At 35.6% G+C, this 13515-nt stretch overlaps 1 protein-coding gene across 2 annotated transcripts in view; it reads left to right on the forward strand.

Moving 5' to 3' along the window:
• Positions 1-13515, forward strand: part of LOC121387336 (la-related protein 4-like) — a 92689-nt gene that overhangs the window by 23880 nt on the left and 55294 nt on the right. Inside the window, exon 1 of one of the 2 annotated variants that reach the window (XM_041518383.1) lies at positions 6830-7503. The exons of the other annotated variant lie outside the window; for it this stretch is intronic. Within the exon in view, the coding sequence (XP_041374317.1) occupies positions 7411-7503 (93 nt within the window). The 5' untranslated portion in view covers positions 6830-7410. Of the gene's footprint in view, positions 1-6829; positions 7504-13515 lie in introns of those variants that run through there. 2 annotated transcript variants of the gene reach the window in all.

Genomic DNA, 13515 nt, shown 5'->3' on the forward strand with positions numbered 1-13515 from the left:
TGTTCATTGCAGGGATGTAATTAATAGACAGCTGCTGGCGAGTTTTCTTTCGTCTATTTAATGATTGTTTGCTGGGTGTAGATTTAGAAATAAATGCTTCCCGACCATATTTTCCAGCCCTCTACATTAACATTTTCATCTAGGAGCCAGATGGCACCTACTTGTGTTTTTATATAGATAGTATGAAATATTTTGTATGTTGATAACCTTGTGATGTGCTTTGAACACCACATTCAGGTCTTTAGATCTCACTAATTCGGGCACAAGGGGAACTTTTGTCTTTTCTGGGTGCATGAAGGTCGGTTTAGTTTAGTACTGTCATTAAAGGCTGCTGTAGAGTTGTCAGTATTCAGAAATGCATTTCAAGTTATTTTAATCCAATTAAACTGAACATTTCAGTAGTTTGTAAGGTGGAATACATGTATTTCAAGTTATTTTAATCTAATTAAACTGAACATTTTAGTGGTTTTGAAGTGAAATATTTTGAGGTCAGCATGTTTGTACTTAATTTGGGCATATGTATATTAGGCACGACGCTTATCATCTCAACTTGATGCACTCTGAAAGCCTTGGCTCTTCACACATGGGTTAACACTGTGTTTATCTGGTAGTTAATATTTAAGATAAAACAATGAAATTAATTATATCATTCTTCGGTTTCGGTTTGATGTCAAATGACGTTCATTGCAGACTGTAATACGTTGCCTATAATTTCATTTTGACCTGTTATTAATGACATCACAAGATTGTATTGTACACGTATGACTATTTATGTAAAAAAAATATGGACAACTGTCACAGCTTCATATATGATACAGCCATATAAGTTACGATGCACGCGGTAGCAGCGGCTAGTATTGTCACCAAATGTATGTGGTTGCCTACCGATTATTTGGACACAATTGATGTCATAGATCAGGAATTAAAAGCCACTGCTGTTTGGAGAAAAAACATGAACCTGGATATTTTGTCAAATTAACACAGCATTGTAGTGCTTAGGTGAAATAAATAAGGGGAATAACACATCTGTTATTGAGGTTGCACAGTATATAGTAAAGTAGATTTAGATCTCTTATACATCCTGTTTGACATTAATATCGATATGTAGTGCCATCTGTTTCCACTGTTTTAGCGTGTGTGTGTGTGGTGGTGTGTGTGTGATGATATGATATGATATCTTACATTTTCAGTGCAATCAAAGTCTGATATTTTTTAAGAATTTGATAACTTTGTAAATTAGATGTAAATTAGTCGAGGTCTCAGCACTAGGTTTATTGCCGTTTAAGCAAACGTACTTGGGTGACACTCCATGCTTGACGTATGCATTCCTAGTCATCAAATAAAAACATTTCAATGGCAATTTGACACTGAAAGCTGTCCAGCGTTCAGAAAACAAAAAACATTAGGCATAACTTTATTTTGATGTAAGAACATCCAAAATGACATCATTCGAGTTTCCATTCAAAAATACACCGCGCCACATTCTTACATCATTTGAATATCTAGTATTAAAGTTGTGTGTACAGTTTACAAAAACACGTTGCATTAAGCTTGAGCTTATATGATAAAGAGATTATTACCCTCATGTATTTCGGTATCGTCAATATCATATATTAGGAATAAAAAATAAAAAATAAATTCCTAATATATAATGATATTGACGATACCGAAAAACACTGGTAATAACCTAATATACACACACACACACACACACCACACACAAACCACACATACACACACACACACACACACACACACACTGGAATCTCGTTGGCTCGACCTCGGAAGGGTCGAAAACACAGCAACACTCGAACCAAAAACGAAGTCCTGAGTTTTTTGTTTGGTAAACCCTTATATTAACTTCTGATGGGTCGAACACGTCCAATGTCAACTATAAGCCTTCGATCGGACTAAATTATCAGTCCTGTCTGTTATTAGCTATATTTCCCTCGAATTGATGATCCATCAAATATTAAATGGGAAAACACCAAACAGGACCAACTATTGCTGTGCTTGCACAATTGGTTATAACAACCTAAGGATTAATTATTTCGGTGGAACTAACTATAGATGAATCGGGGAATCGTAACAATAGCCATGCACTCCTTTTCTTTATGTTTGTTAGGCGGCTATCGATAATGATCTTTCAAGTACAGCTAGTGTTACGGTCACTGTTAGATGAACCATGATACCAATCAAACAATTAGTGCACACATAAAGCATTACTTTGAACATGTCTGCAAGACCAGTTTTATATTGAACAAGGGGCAAGCTAATCAGCTGTCATCACTTCTGCAGCAACACATTTAATTAATACCGACAAGGGCTTCTGCATCACACAATCGGCATAATTTCTAATAAATTCTTTCATTCAGATAGTTTGCTGTATAGCACGTTCATGAAATGTTTAATAATATGTATCTAATTCAACTTTCTAACTGATGTTACGGAAATATCCGATGTTGATCGAATGTTTGGGTTGAACATTTTCTTGAACACCAATGGGGTTCAAGCCAACTAAATTCAATTGTATATATAAATTTATCCTATAACTTACACATGATATCCATTGTCATAAACCCATGATATAATTTTAGTGTATTAACCTGGTTAATAATTATGGTATGCAAATTTGCAATGTCTCTAGGTAATGTTTTGCTGTGGATTGGTCATTTGCTTACAAGCCAAAATGACATATATACCTGAACATAATGTTTTCAAATATTTAGTTAACATGTTTGACGTCAAACTAATTTATACTAATTGTGATGACATCATATTACTGATTGTGGTGACTTTATTACTGTGATTTACTAAAAAGTTATATTTTGAAGTATTATAGGATAAATAGAATTCGCTACTCGTGTTTTTTAATATGTAAAATATCAATCTCGTCTAGTTATTCAGTATTTGTCTCGGCAGAGTGATGTTTTTTGAAGATGTCACATGATGGAACATAATTAACAAATTAAAAGACTGAACATTATATAGCACCAAGTACATTCTCTCCCTCCCACATATGAACAAATTAACAATAGAAATGTTCAAAATAGTTTTACATGATCAATTCGTTAGCAAAAACAGTGTTAACAGTTACTACATTTATCCTTTGAAGGTAACCAGACTTATTATTAGGTTACTTGGGCTCTTTCAAGGTTGTTTTTTTATGTTAGCCAATTTGGCTAAAAGTTCAAATTTGTTTTATCTAAATTTAATATGTTTTAACCAGAATGATTGCAACAAATACTGAATATTATTTTTGAAAGTTGGTTTGTGAAAGGTAATAAAAGTTAAAATGTCATTTTCCAGGTTTGGAGGGGGAAAAAATATTTGGGCATGTCATAGAAAGTCAGTGCAAAGAAAATTGGTTGAACGTTGTTTAGGCCATCCTAGTTTTCCCCACAACCCTGTTTTATGTTTAATTAAAAGTATAACTGTTACATAAGACTTGACCATTACATAAGGCTTAATCGAGATTCGCTATAAGATTCTTATCTAGTGAAATTAACAACTCGGTTGTGAAAGTTGAAACTACAATATTATTCAATATGTTTCACATTTATTTGTAATAAATGACTACAAATTAATCATTCCCACACATAATCTTTCCATAATTAACTAAGAATAATAGACTAAGTCTTGTACAATCTAATTAAAATGAGCTCCACTGGTTAATAACTATTACCTGTGGATCGATCTAACAGCACCCTGTTGGAGCTTATGTCCAGTTGACCTTTCATTTGACCATTCAAAATCTTACTTGCAAAGTCATGCCAGTGATTTGAAAAGAATTTGAAAACATTTGGGATTATGCCGAGGGTACATGAAATGATTCAGGTGAATTACGAAGTATGCCGGAAACTAATTTCAATATAAAATTTGTTTCAAAACGAAAAAAACAACACTGTGATGGTATAGCCATAAAATCTGTTTATACTAGTATACAATCCACAGTTTATTACTGCAGTTTCCCCCATTTTTTAATATTAAAATAGACCAACAAGTTTGCCTATTGCGTAAATAGTCGCGCCCGATATTTTTCGAATTTGTATGCTCCCAAATAACATTTATAAAAGGCGAAGTGTAATTGGTTGATATTTAAATTGTTATTTATAGATGAAATGTCACCTGGACTTGGGAAGTCCACGCAATGCTGTTAGATAGACCAGTAGAGCTGATTTTAATTACATTGAAGATTTGTACTGGACAACAAGAAGGGTTTCCGAGTAATGTGTGGCTAAATATAGCATGGTCACTATCTTTGTTTCTTTGTCAATTGTTTGCAAAGAATTATGGAAAGAACTTAGTGTGCTCAATGTGTACGCAGAAAACAATGATCTCAATAGTTAATGCATGCAACACTCGAGATTTACTTCTAAAACACTTTTTTGTTTTTTCTGCTAGTAAATGAAATTATTTGGTTGTAATTTTTATAGACATAGATATAGTTAAAAGTATAAACTAAATGTTTGAAAGCAAAAATTAATCAATATTTTTTATGGGAACCGCCATTATTGCAACTTTTACATACATTTTAGCACCTTTAATAATTAAAGGTAATGCATTCAGTATTGTATATATCCTGTTGTAAATCAACTGGTCCTTCATGTACTTTATTATATATACATGTATATATGGGGTTTTTTAGTGTAGAGAAAGTCTGTTAATATTACTAGTTTGTATTGGGTCTTCACGAGTACTCGGGTACTCAGGGCTTAATGCGCTGTTGGTAGCCAAATTAGCAAGCAGCTAAAAGTTCGGCTAAGTCATAATCTATTTTATGATGTGAACAGACAGTTACATATTTTGTCATAATATTACCAAATATTCAGTTAGCATAATGGCGATCTCGTGACCGGTAAAGAAAAATGGTGTCATCCAGAATAGGCCTGCAGCATCAATTGTCATTGCATCTTTAAAAAAATAAAATGTATGGACATTTTAAGTAATATCAGTACATGAGAATATTGGCGTGACTTGTTTGAAATGTTTGAAATGCAAACAAGTATGTTCCAACAAAATAATCGTCGGGGCAAAAGGAAATACTGGTGTAAACATTTATTGTGCACAAAATAAGCATTAAGAGCCAAAAGGAATTTATGCTGACCAGTGTAAACATTTATTGTGAACAAAATAAGCATTAAGAGCCAAAAGAAATAGTCGAAAAAAGACATTAACATTCCTTTCTTCTCCTAATTAAAATCCACGTAATGGACTAATATACAACATTCCTTTACTTTATTCTTAAAGTACATGTATGTAATGAACAGGGCTATTGCAGACACCTGTTTATAGTGAAGTGTCACACTTTCCATATCTTAGATACATAATCAGCTTCTCATTAAACAGTGCAGGGGTGGTGTTAACATGCCTTTACTTTATTCCTAAAGTACATGTATGTAATGAACAGGGCTATTGCAGACACCTGTTTATAGTGAAGTGTCACACTTTCCATATCTTAGATACATAATCAGCTTCTCATTAAACAGTGCAGGGGTGGTGTTAACATGCCTTTACTTTATTCCTAAAGTACATGTATGTAATGAACAGGGCTATTGCAGACACCTGTTTATAGTGAAGTGTCGCACTTTCCATATCTTAGATACATAATCAGCTTCTCATTAAACAGTGCAGGGGTGGTGTTAACATGCCTTTACTTTATTCCTAAAGTACATGTATGTAATGAACAGGGCTATTGCAGACACCTGTTTATAGTGAAGTGTCACACTTTCCATATCTTAGATACATAATCAGCTTCTCATTAAACAGTGCAGGGGTGGTGTTAACATGCCTTTCTTCTCCTAATTAAAAAGTCTGTGTAATGGACTAATGTACAACATTCCTTTTCTTCATCCTTAACGTAAAAGACAACTATAGCAGACACCTAGCAACTGCTTCAATGAATGCAGTGGACAGATGAATCAAGCTTGTGCTGCATCATGGCCGCAAATAGAATATGAACATATACCTATCATGGTATTGGAGGTATTGATCGGCACTGCTTGGCTTTGTGTTCACCATCAAGTCTGTGCTTATTAAAGGTCACAGCCATAGTTAGCAAGCAATGTTTTGTATCAGTAAATATCCGTATGCATTCATTGATGACTGATTATAGGGCTTTGAGAGTTTGTATGGATAAGCCTGCCTTGTAATTGTTACATGTATGTATTGACTTCTTCAAGATGGCCCCGTGTCATATGCTGCCGTTATTGCCTGCGGTGGTTTATAAAAATAATGGCACGCTGTTGTATTGACGAGTGAAATTGCAGCCAGAGAGTGACCAAACTCTGTTGCACTCCACATTTCTTTCATCCCGGTCTTTGTATTACAGTATGGTAGCCACTGGCATCTACTTCTGTCAACGTCAAATGGACGAGCAAGGCTATTTCTGTTACAGATTCATTTTCCGTTAATTTCTCCCACCCACCTTCCTGGTATGGAAATTTCCATAGCAACGGCTCTCGTCTGCTGCTGGTGTCCACTGCATTGGTCTTGGTGAGATTATTGTGAATAAGCAATGAAAAGGCAATTAGAGAATGGACCATGTTGGACCAGCTGAACGTCCGTCCATGTAGTCGAGATGTAGGTTTTGGTTACATCACAAGATGAGCGCGACACGTGGATGATCACTGACCACTCTCGTGTGAATGGAGTAGACTTTGACAGAACTATTTGCCCCTGGTAAATAATGACAAACCGTTAGCACAGGCGGTGCTGTTTATGTGTTGAGCAGCTATACCCAGTTAGAATTGATCGCCGGCTTGACAGGTGTTTTTAGGCTGCCTCACAGTTACTAGAGAACACCAAAGAGAGAATTGATCAGATGGACACGGTTCACTGACAACCAAATTTTGTAACTCAACTTCTAGCTGCTTCAGATTGTGTAATCAGTTGAAATACTCTTTCGCTTCGCAAGTCATCCAGGTTCTATACTTTTTCTTTAATTTTTCTGTGGATTAAGGTAGATTTAATGTGTGTGGATGTGTGGAGAGTGCTACCAGCTGTTGACATCGTGCAGGAGTAGATATCGCTAGCTAGACAGGAACTCCACTCAATTTGTGTGGGCTGACTGTGCATGCAGACTGTCGGGCAGGCGTGATGGGCAGTGCAGTTTCAGTTTGCCGTCTGCTACTTTGCCGTCTGCTGTGAGAGGGATCGGGCACGTTTGACTTGTTTTCTCTCGAGGACCGCTCTTCACCCATCGGGTGCCTTACTAATCCACAAGAGAAGAGAGTCGAGCTGTTGGCGTATTCCACTCGACGATGGAACAGGCCTGTCTCAGGTGCATCACTGTGCAGTGCTGGTGACATTGTGTGCGTGGAGAATCGAACCATATGGTATACTCTGACAGTGGGATGACAGTAGGGTAGCCTCGACAAGTCACTGGAATTGGGAGGTCTTGGCACCTACATGCTTCCTGGAGATGTGTATTACTATTCCGCAAACTCGTGCGTGTTGTGCGTTAAGCGAGGCCAGGGCCAACCGTCGGAACAGACAAAAAGGGTAAGACTTGTCTTCTCTTACAGATACAATGTCTTCCATTCATTATTGTGTACTCATTTACTTTGGCAAATGGTGTTTTGAATATAGTTTTTAACATGTATGTTAATAAATTTGTCATTTTAATTTTTCTAAAAACATTTTTTCACCTACATAAAAGTTGAATCAGCTTGATGTTAATTGTTTTCCTAGTGAATTTGTAAAACAGACATGTTATTTGCATTATTCTCTTTAATGATCCCATTATGTTAATTAAAACTAGAGATTGTTGTGTTGCCTTGTAAAATGGAGACTGAATGTAAATGTTAAATTAATTTTAACCCCAGACTGTAATGTACAAAGATATAAAGATAAGACCAATTAAACTAACAATTCTATTGCTTTTTCAATTTGTATATCAGACATTTTATCCATAAATACATCATTTGGAAGGGTATTAGACTAACATTATTGTTCAATATCGCATCACTACACAAATATCAGAGTTCACTACACAATTCTAACAGTTGGTGTAGTTTTACTCATTTTTAGCTGATCACCAGCTGTCACTAATCAACATTATATACATAAAATGTTCCATTTAACACTATTAAGGTAGCTGCATTTTTAATTTTTAATGTGGTAGTTATAAAAATGACCCTACCTATCCCAAAGTGATAATTTTCATTGACCCTTACGATGAAACACTTATCTAAAGAGAGCTACGCATATTGTTGGAAAATTGAAAGAACTTTTACCATCAGTCATCAGTTTGAACCAGTTGATCGATAACACATTGTCTAGTTTGCAATCCCAATTAAAAAAAAAAGAAATATTTTATTTAACGGCGCACTCATCACATTTTATTTATGGTTATATGGCATCAGACATATGGTTACGGACCACACAGACATTCAGAGAGAAAACCCGCTGTCGCCACTTCGTGGGCTACTTTTTTCGATTAGCAGCAAGGGATCTTTTATATGCACCATCCCACAGACAGGGTAGTATTTACCATGGCCTTTGCTATACCAGTTGTGTTGCACTGGCTGGAACGAGAAATAGCCCAATGGGCCCACCAACGGGGATCGATCTCTCACTGGCAGTGCATCGAGCGAGCGCTGTACCACTGGGCTACGTCCCTGCCCCATGCATTCCCAATTATGTTTTACTATTAAATCCCCAGATAGATAGATAATACTGATGAGCATTAATATCCTAGAGTAATAGTGATGAGAATCAATATCCTAGATAGTATTAGTGATGAAAATTAATATCCTAGATAGAAGAGTAATAATGATGATAATTAATATCCTAGATAGTATTAGTGATGAGAATTAATATCCTAGATAGAGTAATAGTAATGAGAATTAATAGTGATGAGAATTAATATCCTAGATAGAAGAGTAATAGTGATGAGAATTAATATCCTAGATAGAAGAGTAATAGTGATGAGAATTAATATCCTAGAGTAATACCAGTTTGGTCTGACACCCATCCATCAGTTCCAGCCAGTGCACCACAATTCGTATATATCAAAGGCTATATGCTTGGCTATGTTGGTCTGTGCTTTCCTGTCTGTGGAAAAGTGCATGTAAAAGATCCCTTGCTGCATTAGGAAAAATGTAGCGGATTTTGTCTGTTGACCGTCAGAATTACCAAATGTTTGACATCCAATAGCTGATGATTAATTAATCAGGGTGCTCTAGTGGTGTAGTTAAACAAAACAACCCATCCATCAGTCAACTTCTTCCCTTGAAATCTCTGCTAAAGTTTGTATTGATTTATTGGTTTGTTGTGAAAATTGGTACAGGGATTATCTGGGCAAATCTGTAACAACTGATGTGAAATAAATAAATAAATAAATAAATAAACTATTGTTAAATGTTTTAAATGTATTGAATTGCAAAAAGTAAAATTGATGTTTAACCGTGAACATTTAAAAATCTGTCTGCTCATAGTTTTGATTTGGTAGTTCTAAAACTTAATGTAGGAATTCTCTGGAGTAATTTCTACAGACTAATGGGACATTTTTAAATATTTTGAATATTTATTATATTTGAAATAATTAAAATTGAAATTTAATATTCAATATTTCAATGGCATCTCCACCTATAATTTTATGTTGAATCCACCAAACAGAATGTTAGTAATAAAGTTTTCTCAAGAATTGTTGAAAATGAAATAACCATCTCGTGGTTGTTGACGTAAGTAAACAAGGCCCAATCAAGTTGCTTTTAAGATGTAGTTTTTGTCTTGTCTTGATAAAGTCAGAAGGCAAGGTATTGGTATAACTTTTCTGATAGTGACGTCAACTTTGTGTTTGTATCAGTGCATATTGGGATGGGGGGGGGGGGGGTGGAGAATTGTCAACTTAAAAAGAAAAAAAGAATGTTTTTTTGTTTTTTTTTAAAGGTGTTTTTTTTAAGAAATGTTATGTCATCAATATTTCTTCATCGATTCAGTTTGACGTGGAGAATTCTAGTTTTTATATTAAAAGTATAAAATAAAAATGATGTAGTGAGGTTTATTTTGTGGGTTCATTGTAAAACAGCAAGATGTAGGTATTACAGTTTAAAATGTGGTAAACATTTGTTTAATTAAAATTTTGATTTACTAGCTGTGATGCGACATATTGGAATATGTTTAAACATTCTTTTTCTTTTTCTTAAAAAGCCATTATTCTTTTTTTAAAGTATTGTATGAAAGGAATTAAAAAAAGAAGAGAAGAGAAAAGCAGACTAGGAAAAGAAAAAACACCACAAGTACTTTTTTGTTTTTTTAAATTGTGCTGGTGAAAGTGAAATTGGGTTCTTTATTGATCTTTTTTTTCTTTTTTAAATTTTTATTTGTACAATATGTAATCATTTTTTTAATATTATTTTTCTAAGAAGGAAAAAAAAAGTATTATGTTTGCGTCCCACAGTTGTGTTATTTGACATTAAGCAAAGCATTGGAAGTGCTGAGTAGGTAGTGCAACAGCACACAGAGCGTGTAAACAGAGCCGACAACCAAGCTTGTCGAGTGTTTGAACATCGTGACGTTCTCACCGCCATGGTAAGCTGGCACTCACTTGGCCAAGCGTGACCGTGTCGAAGGTCATATTACGTGGATTGCACAGCGTAATCGGGTCCCGCTGCCCAGTCGGCAAACGTCCGTCGTGATTAATGTCGTACTTTCTTTCCTGCAGGCCGGGACGTAGCCCAGTTATATAAAGAGTTTGCTTGATACGGGGCCGGTCTGGGATCGATCCCCATTTGGCTATTTTTGGTTCCAGCCAGTGCACCACGACTGGTATGTCAAGGCCGTGGTATGTGCTATCCTGTCTGACATCCAATAGCTGATGATTATTAAATCAAATTGCTTTAGTGGTGTTGTAAAACATAACAAACTTTCACTTTTAACTTTGATTACTTTCTATTTTTCCTGCACTGCACTAATTTAATACCTATTAAAGTTTTCATTAATTGCTAAATTCACTAGGTTTTTATTTATTACAGCGGAGAGAATCTTATACCGGTACTGTTGAAAGAAAATAACATTTAATTAACTTTTAGACTACTTTATTAATTTTTGACAAAAACCATGTTGAGTGGGTTTTTACTCAATATATTCACTTAAATAATTTATAAATACATAAAATATAGTTCATATTTGAATCGGTAAGTATTATTTTCGTGGGTTTTATAATTTTTATGATATTTTAGAGCAGTTAATGTTGACTAAATATGGCAAAAAATAGAAAAGGTCGCATTTACTTATTGGCATTTGTGGCCAGCTGTCCAGTATTTGTCCATTATTTTCGATAAGTTGTTTTCTGAACCAAATTTTAAAACCCCCCAAAACTACGATTCAGATCCCAATATTTGGTGATTTTCGTTGTTGGTAAAACGATCAAATTTATTATTAAATTAGCTGTCACAATCAGTTATCGATCCCTGAAAGTGACCGCGCATGCCGCCATTGTTGTCAAGCAACAATACTTGCCGGAAATATGAATTGGGTAATGCACATGTATACAATGTACAGTATGTTGACTGGCGCGAAGTTGGGGGCGAAATATCTCGCCTGCAGTAGTCGGAAGGTTAAATGCCAATTGATTGATTTTAGTGTTGGGACGGTTTTGGGGAATATGTAAAGAAGCATTAGGTGATTTATTATTAAAGAAAATTGAATTTTATATTAATTGCAGAACAAACAGCAAACAGCTACTTTGTATAAACTATTACATTGCAAATCTTTACTTTGCAAATTTCAGAGATCGCTGTACAATCCTAATCAATAAATAGTAGTTGATAATCAATTTTCAATCAATTTAACTGTTGCTAATAAAACATTTGAAAGCAAAATATTCCCTGAAACTGTACTCTGATAGGGCTACATATCATATGCACCAACAGGGGACAATGTTTCTAAATCTTAGGTAACTGGAAGTCAGTTCATGTGAGTTTGGTAACCAATTAGTTCTCGTAACCAATGAGTTAGGTCTACTTAATCCTAAAATACTTAACTCACGGTTCTGTGCTACATTGATGGTTCAAATGTATTTAAAATTATAAACTGATTTTCACTTTCATTACTGATGTTACATTTAATGTTACAATGTAATTGTTCACCACATAACAGATTGGCGGTTCTCGTTATTTTAAAGTTGCATAACTGACACACGAACAGAACAATAATTCTCGTGATTTATTGTGCCCTCTCAAATCCTGTCCATCATTAGTTTACTCATTTTGATTAGCTAGCATGGTACATTATAATATCGGTCGGGATTCTAGAAACACGGACTTGAGTATCTTTATCCCCAGATGTCAGATTTCGTTTTCGCCACTTTGATGATACAGGAAGTATTTTATTCGCCAGCTGACATTTCCATTAGCACATGGCAAATTGGTGATCGCCTAGTGTGAGTCTAGCTTGCTATTAATGGGAAAAATGTAGCAGGTTTCCTCTCTAGGACTATGTTGAAATTACCAAATGGTAATGTGCTCTAGTGGTGTTGTTAAATAAAAACAAACAAACTTTGTAGTTTAAGTGAACTGATGTGTTAAACATTCCTTTTTTTTCTGGGTTCAAATATCCATTGTGTTAATGAATAGTGGTTCATACATTGTTTTACAGATGGCTCCAGGTGAACTTGTATTTTGGGGGGCTTGTTTACAGATGGCTCCAGGTGAACTTGTATTTTGGGGGGCTTGTTTACAGATGGCTCCAGGTGAACTTATATTTTGGGGGGTGTCTTTTACAGATGGCTCCAGGTGAACTTGTATGTATTTTGGGGGGCGTCTTTTACAGATGGCTCCAGGTGAACTTGTATGTATTTTGGGGGGCGTCTTTTACAGGTGGCTCCAGGTGAACTTGTATGTATTTTGGGGGGCGTCTTTTACAGTGGCTCCAGGTGAACTTGTTTGTATTTTGGGGGGCGTGTTTTACAGGTGGCTCCAGGTGAACTTGTATGTATTTTGGGGGACGTCTTTTACAGATGGCTCCAGGTGAACTTGTATGTATTTTGGGGGCGTCTTTTACAGGTGGCTCCAGGTGAACTTGTATGTATTTTGGGGGGCGTCTTTTACAGATGGCTCCAGGTAAACTTGTATGTATTTTGGGGGGCGGGACGTAACCCAGATTAAAGAGTTCGATTGATTCACGGTCTATCTGGGTTCAATCCCCGTCGGTGGGCCTATTGGGCTATTTCTTGCTCTAACCAGTGCACCACAACTGGTATATCTAAGGCTGTGGTATGTGTTATCCTGTGGAATGGTGTATATTAAAAGATCCCTTGCTGCTGATCAAAAAGAGTAGCCCATGAAGTGGCGACAGCGGGTTTCCTCTCTCAATATCTGTGTGGTCCTTAACCATATGTCCGACGCCATATAACCATAAATAAAATGTGTTGAGTGCGTCGTTAAATAAAACATGTCCTTCCTTGTATTTTGAATTTAACAACATGATGGGTATGGTACATATTCGATTCAATAGTAGCCAACAATTTTAATGGAAGTGTCGGCATAACGGGCACATTTTGAAATAGCA

The sequence above is a fragment of the Gigantopelta aegis genome, chromosome 13 (assembly GCF_016097555.1).
Source record: "Gigantopelta aegis isolate Gae_Host chromosome 13, Gae_host_genome, whole genome shotgun sequence".
Lineage (NCBI taxonomy): Eukaryota > Metazoa > Mollusca > Gastropoda > Neomphalida > Peltospiridae > Gigantopelta > Gigantopelta aegis.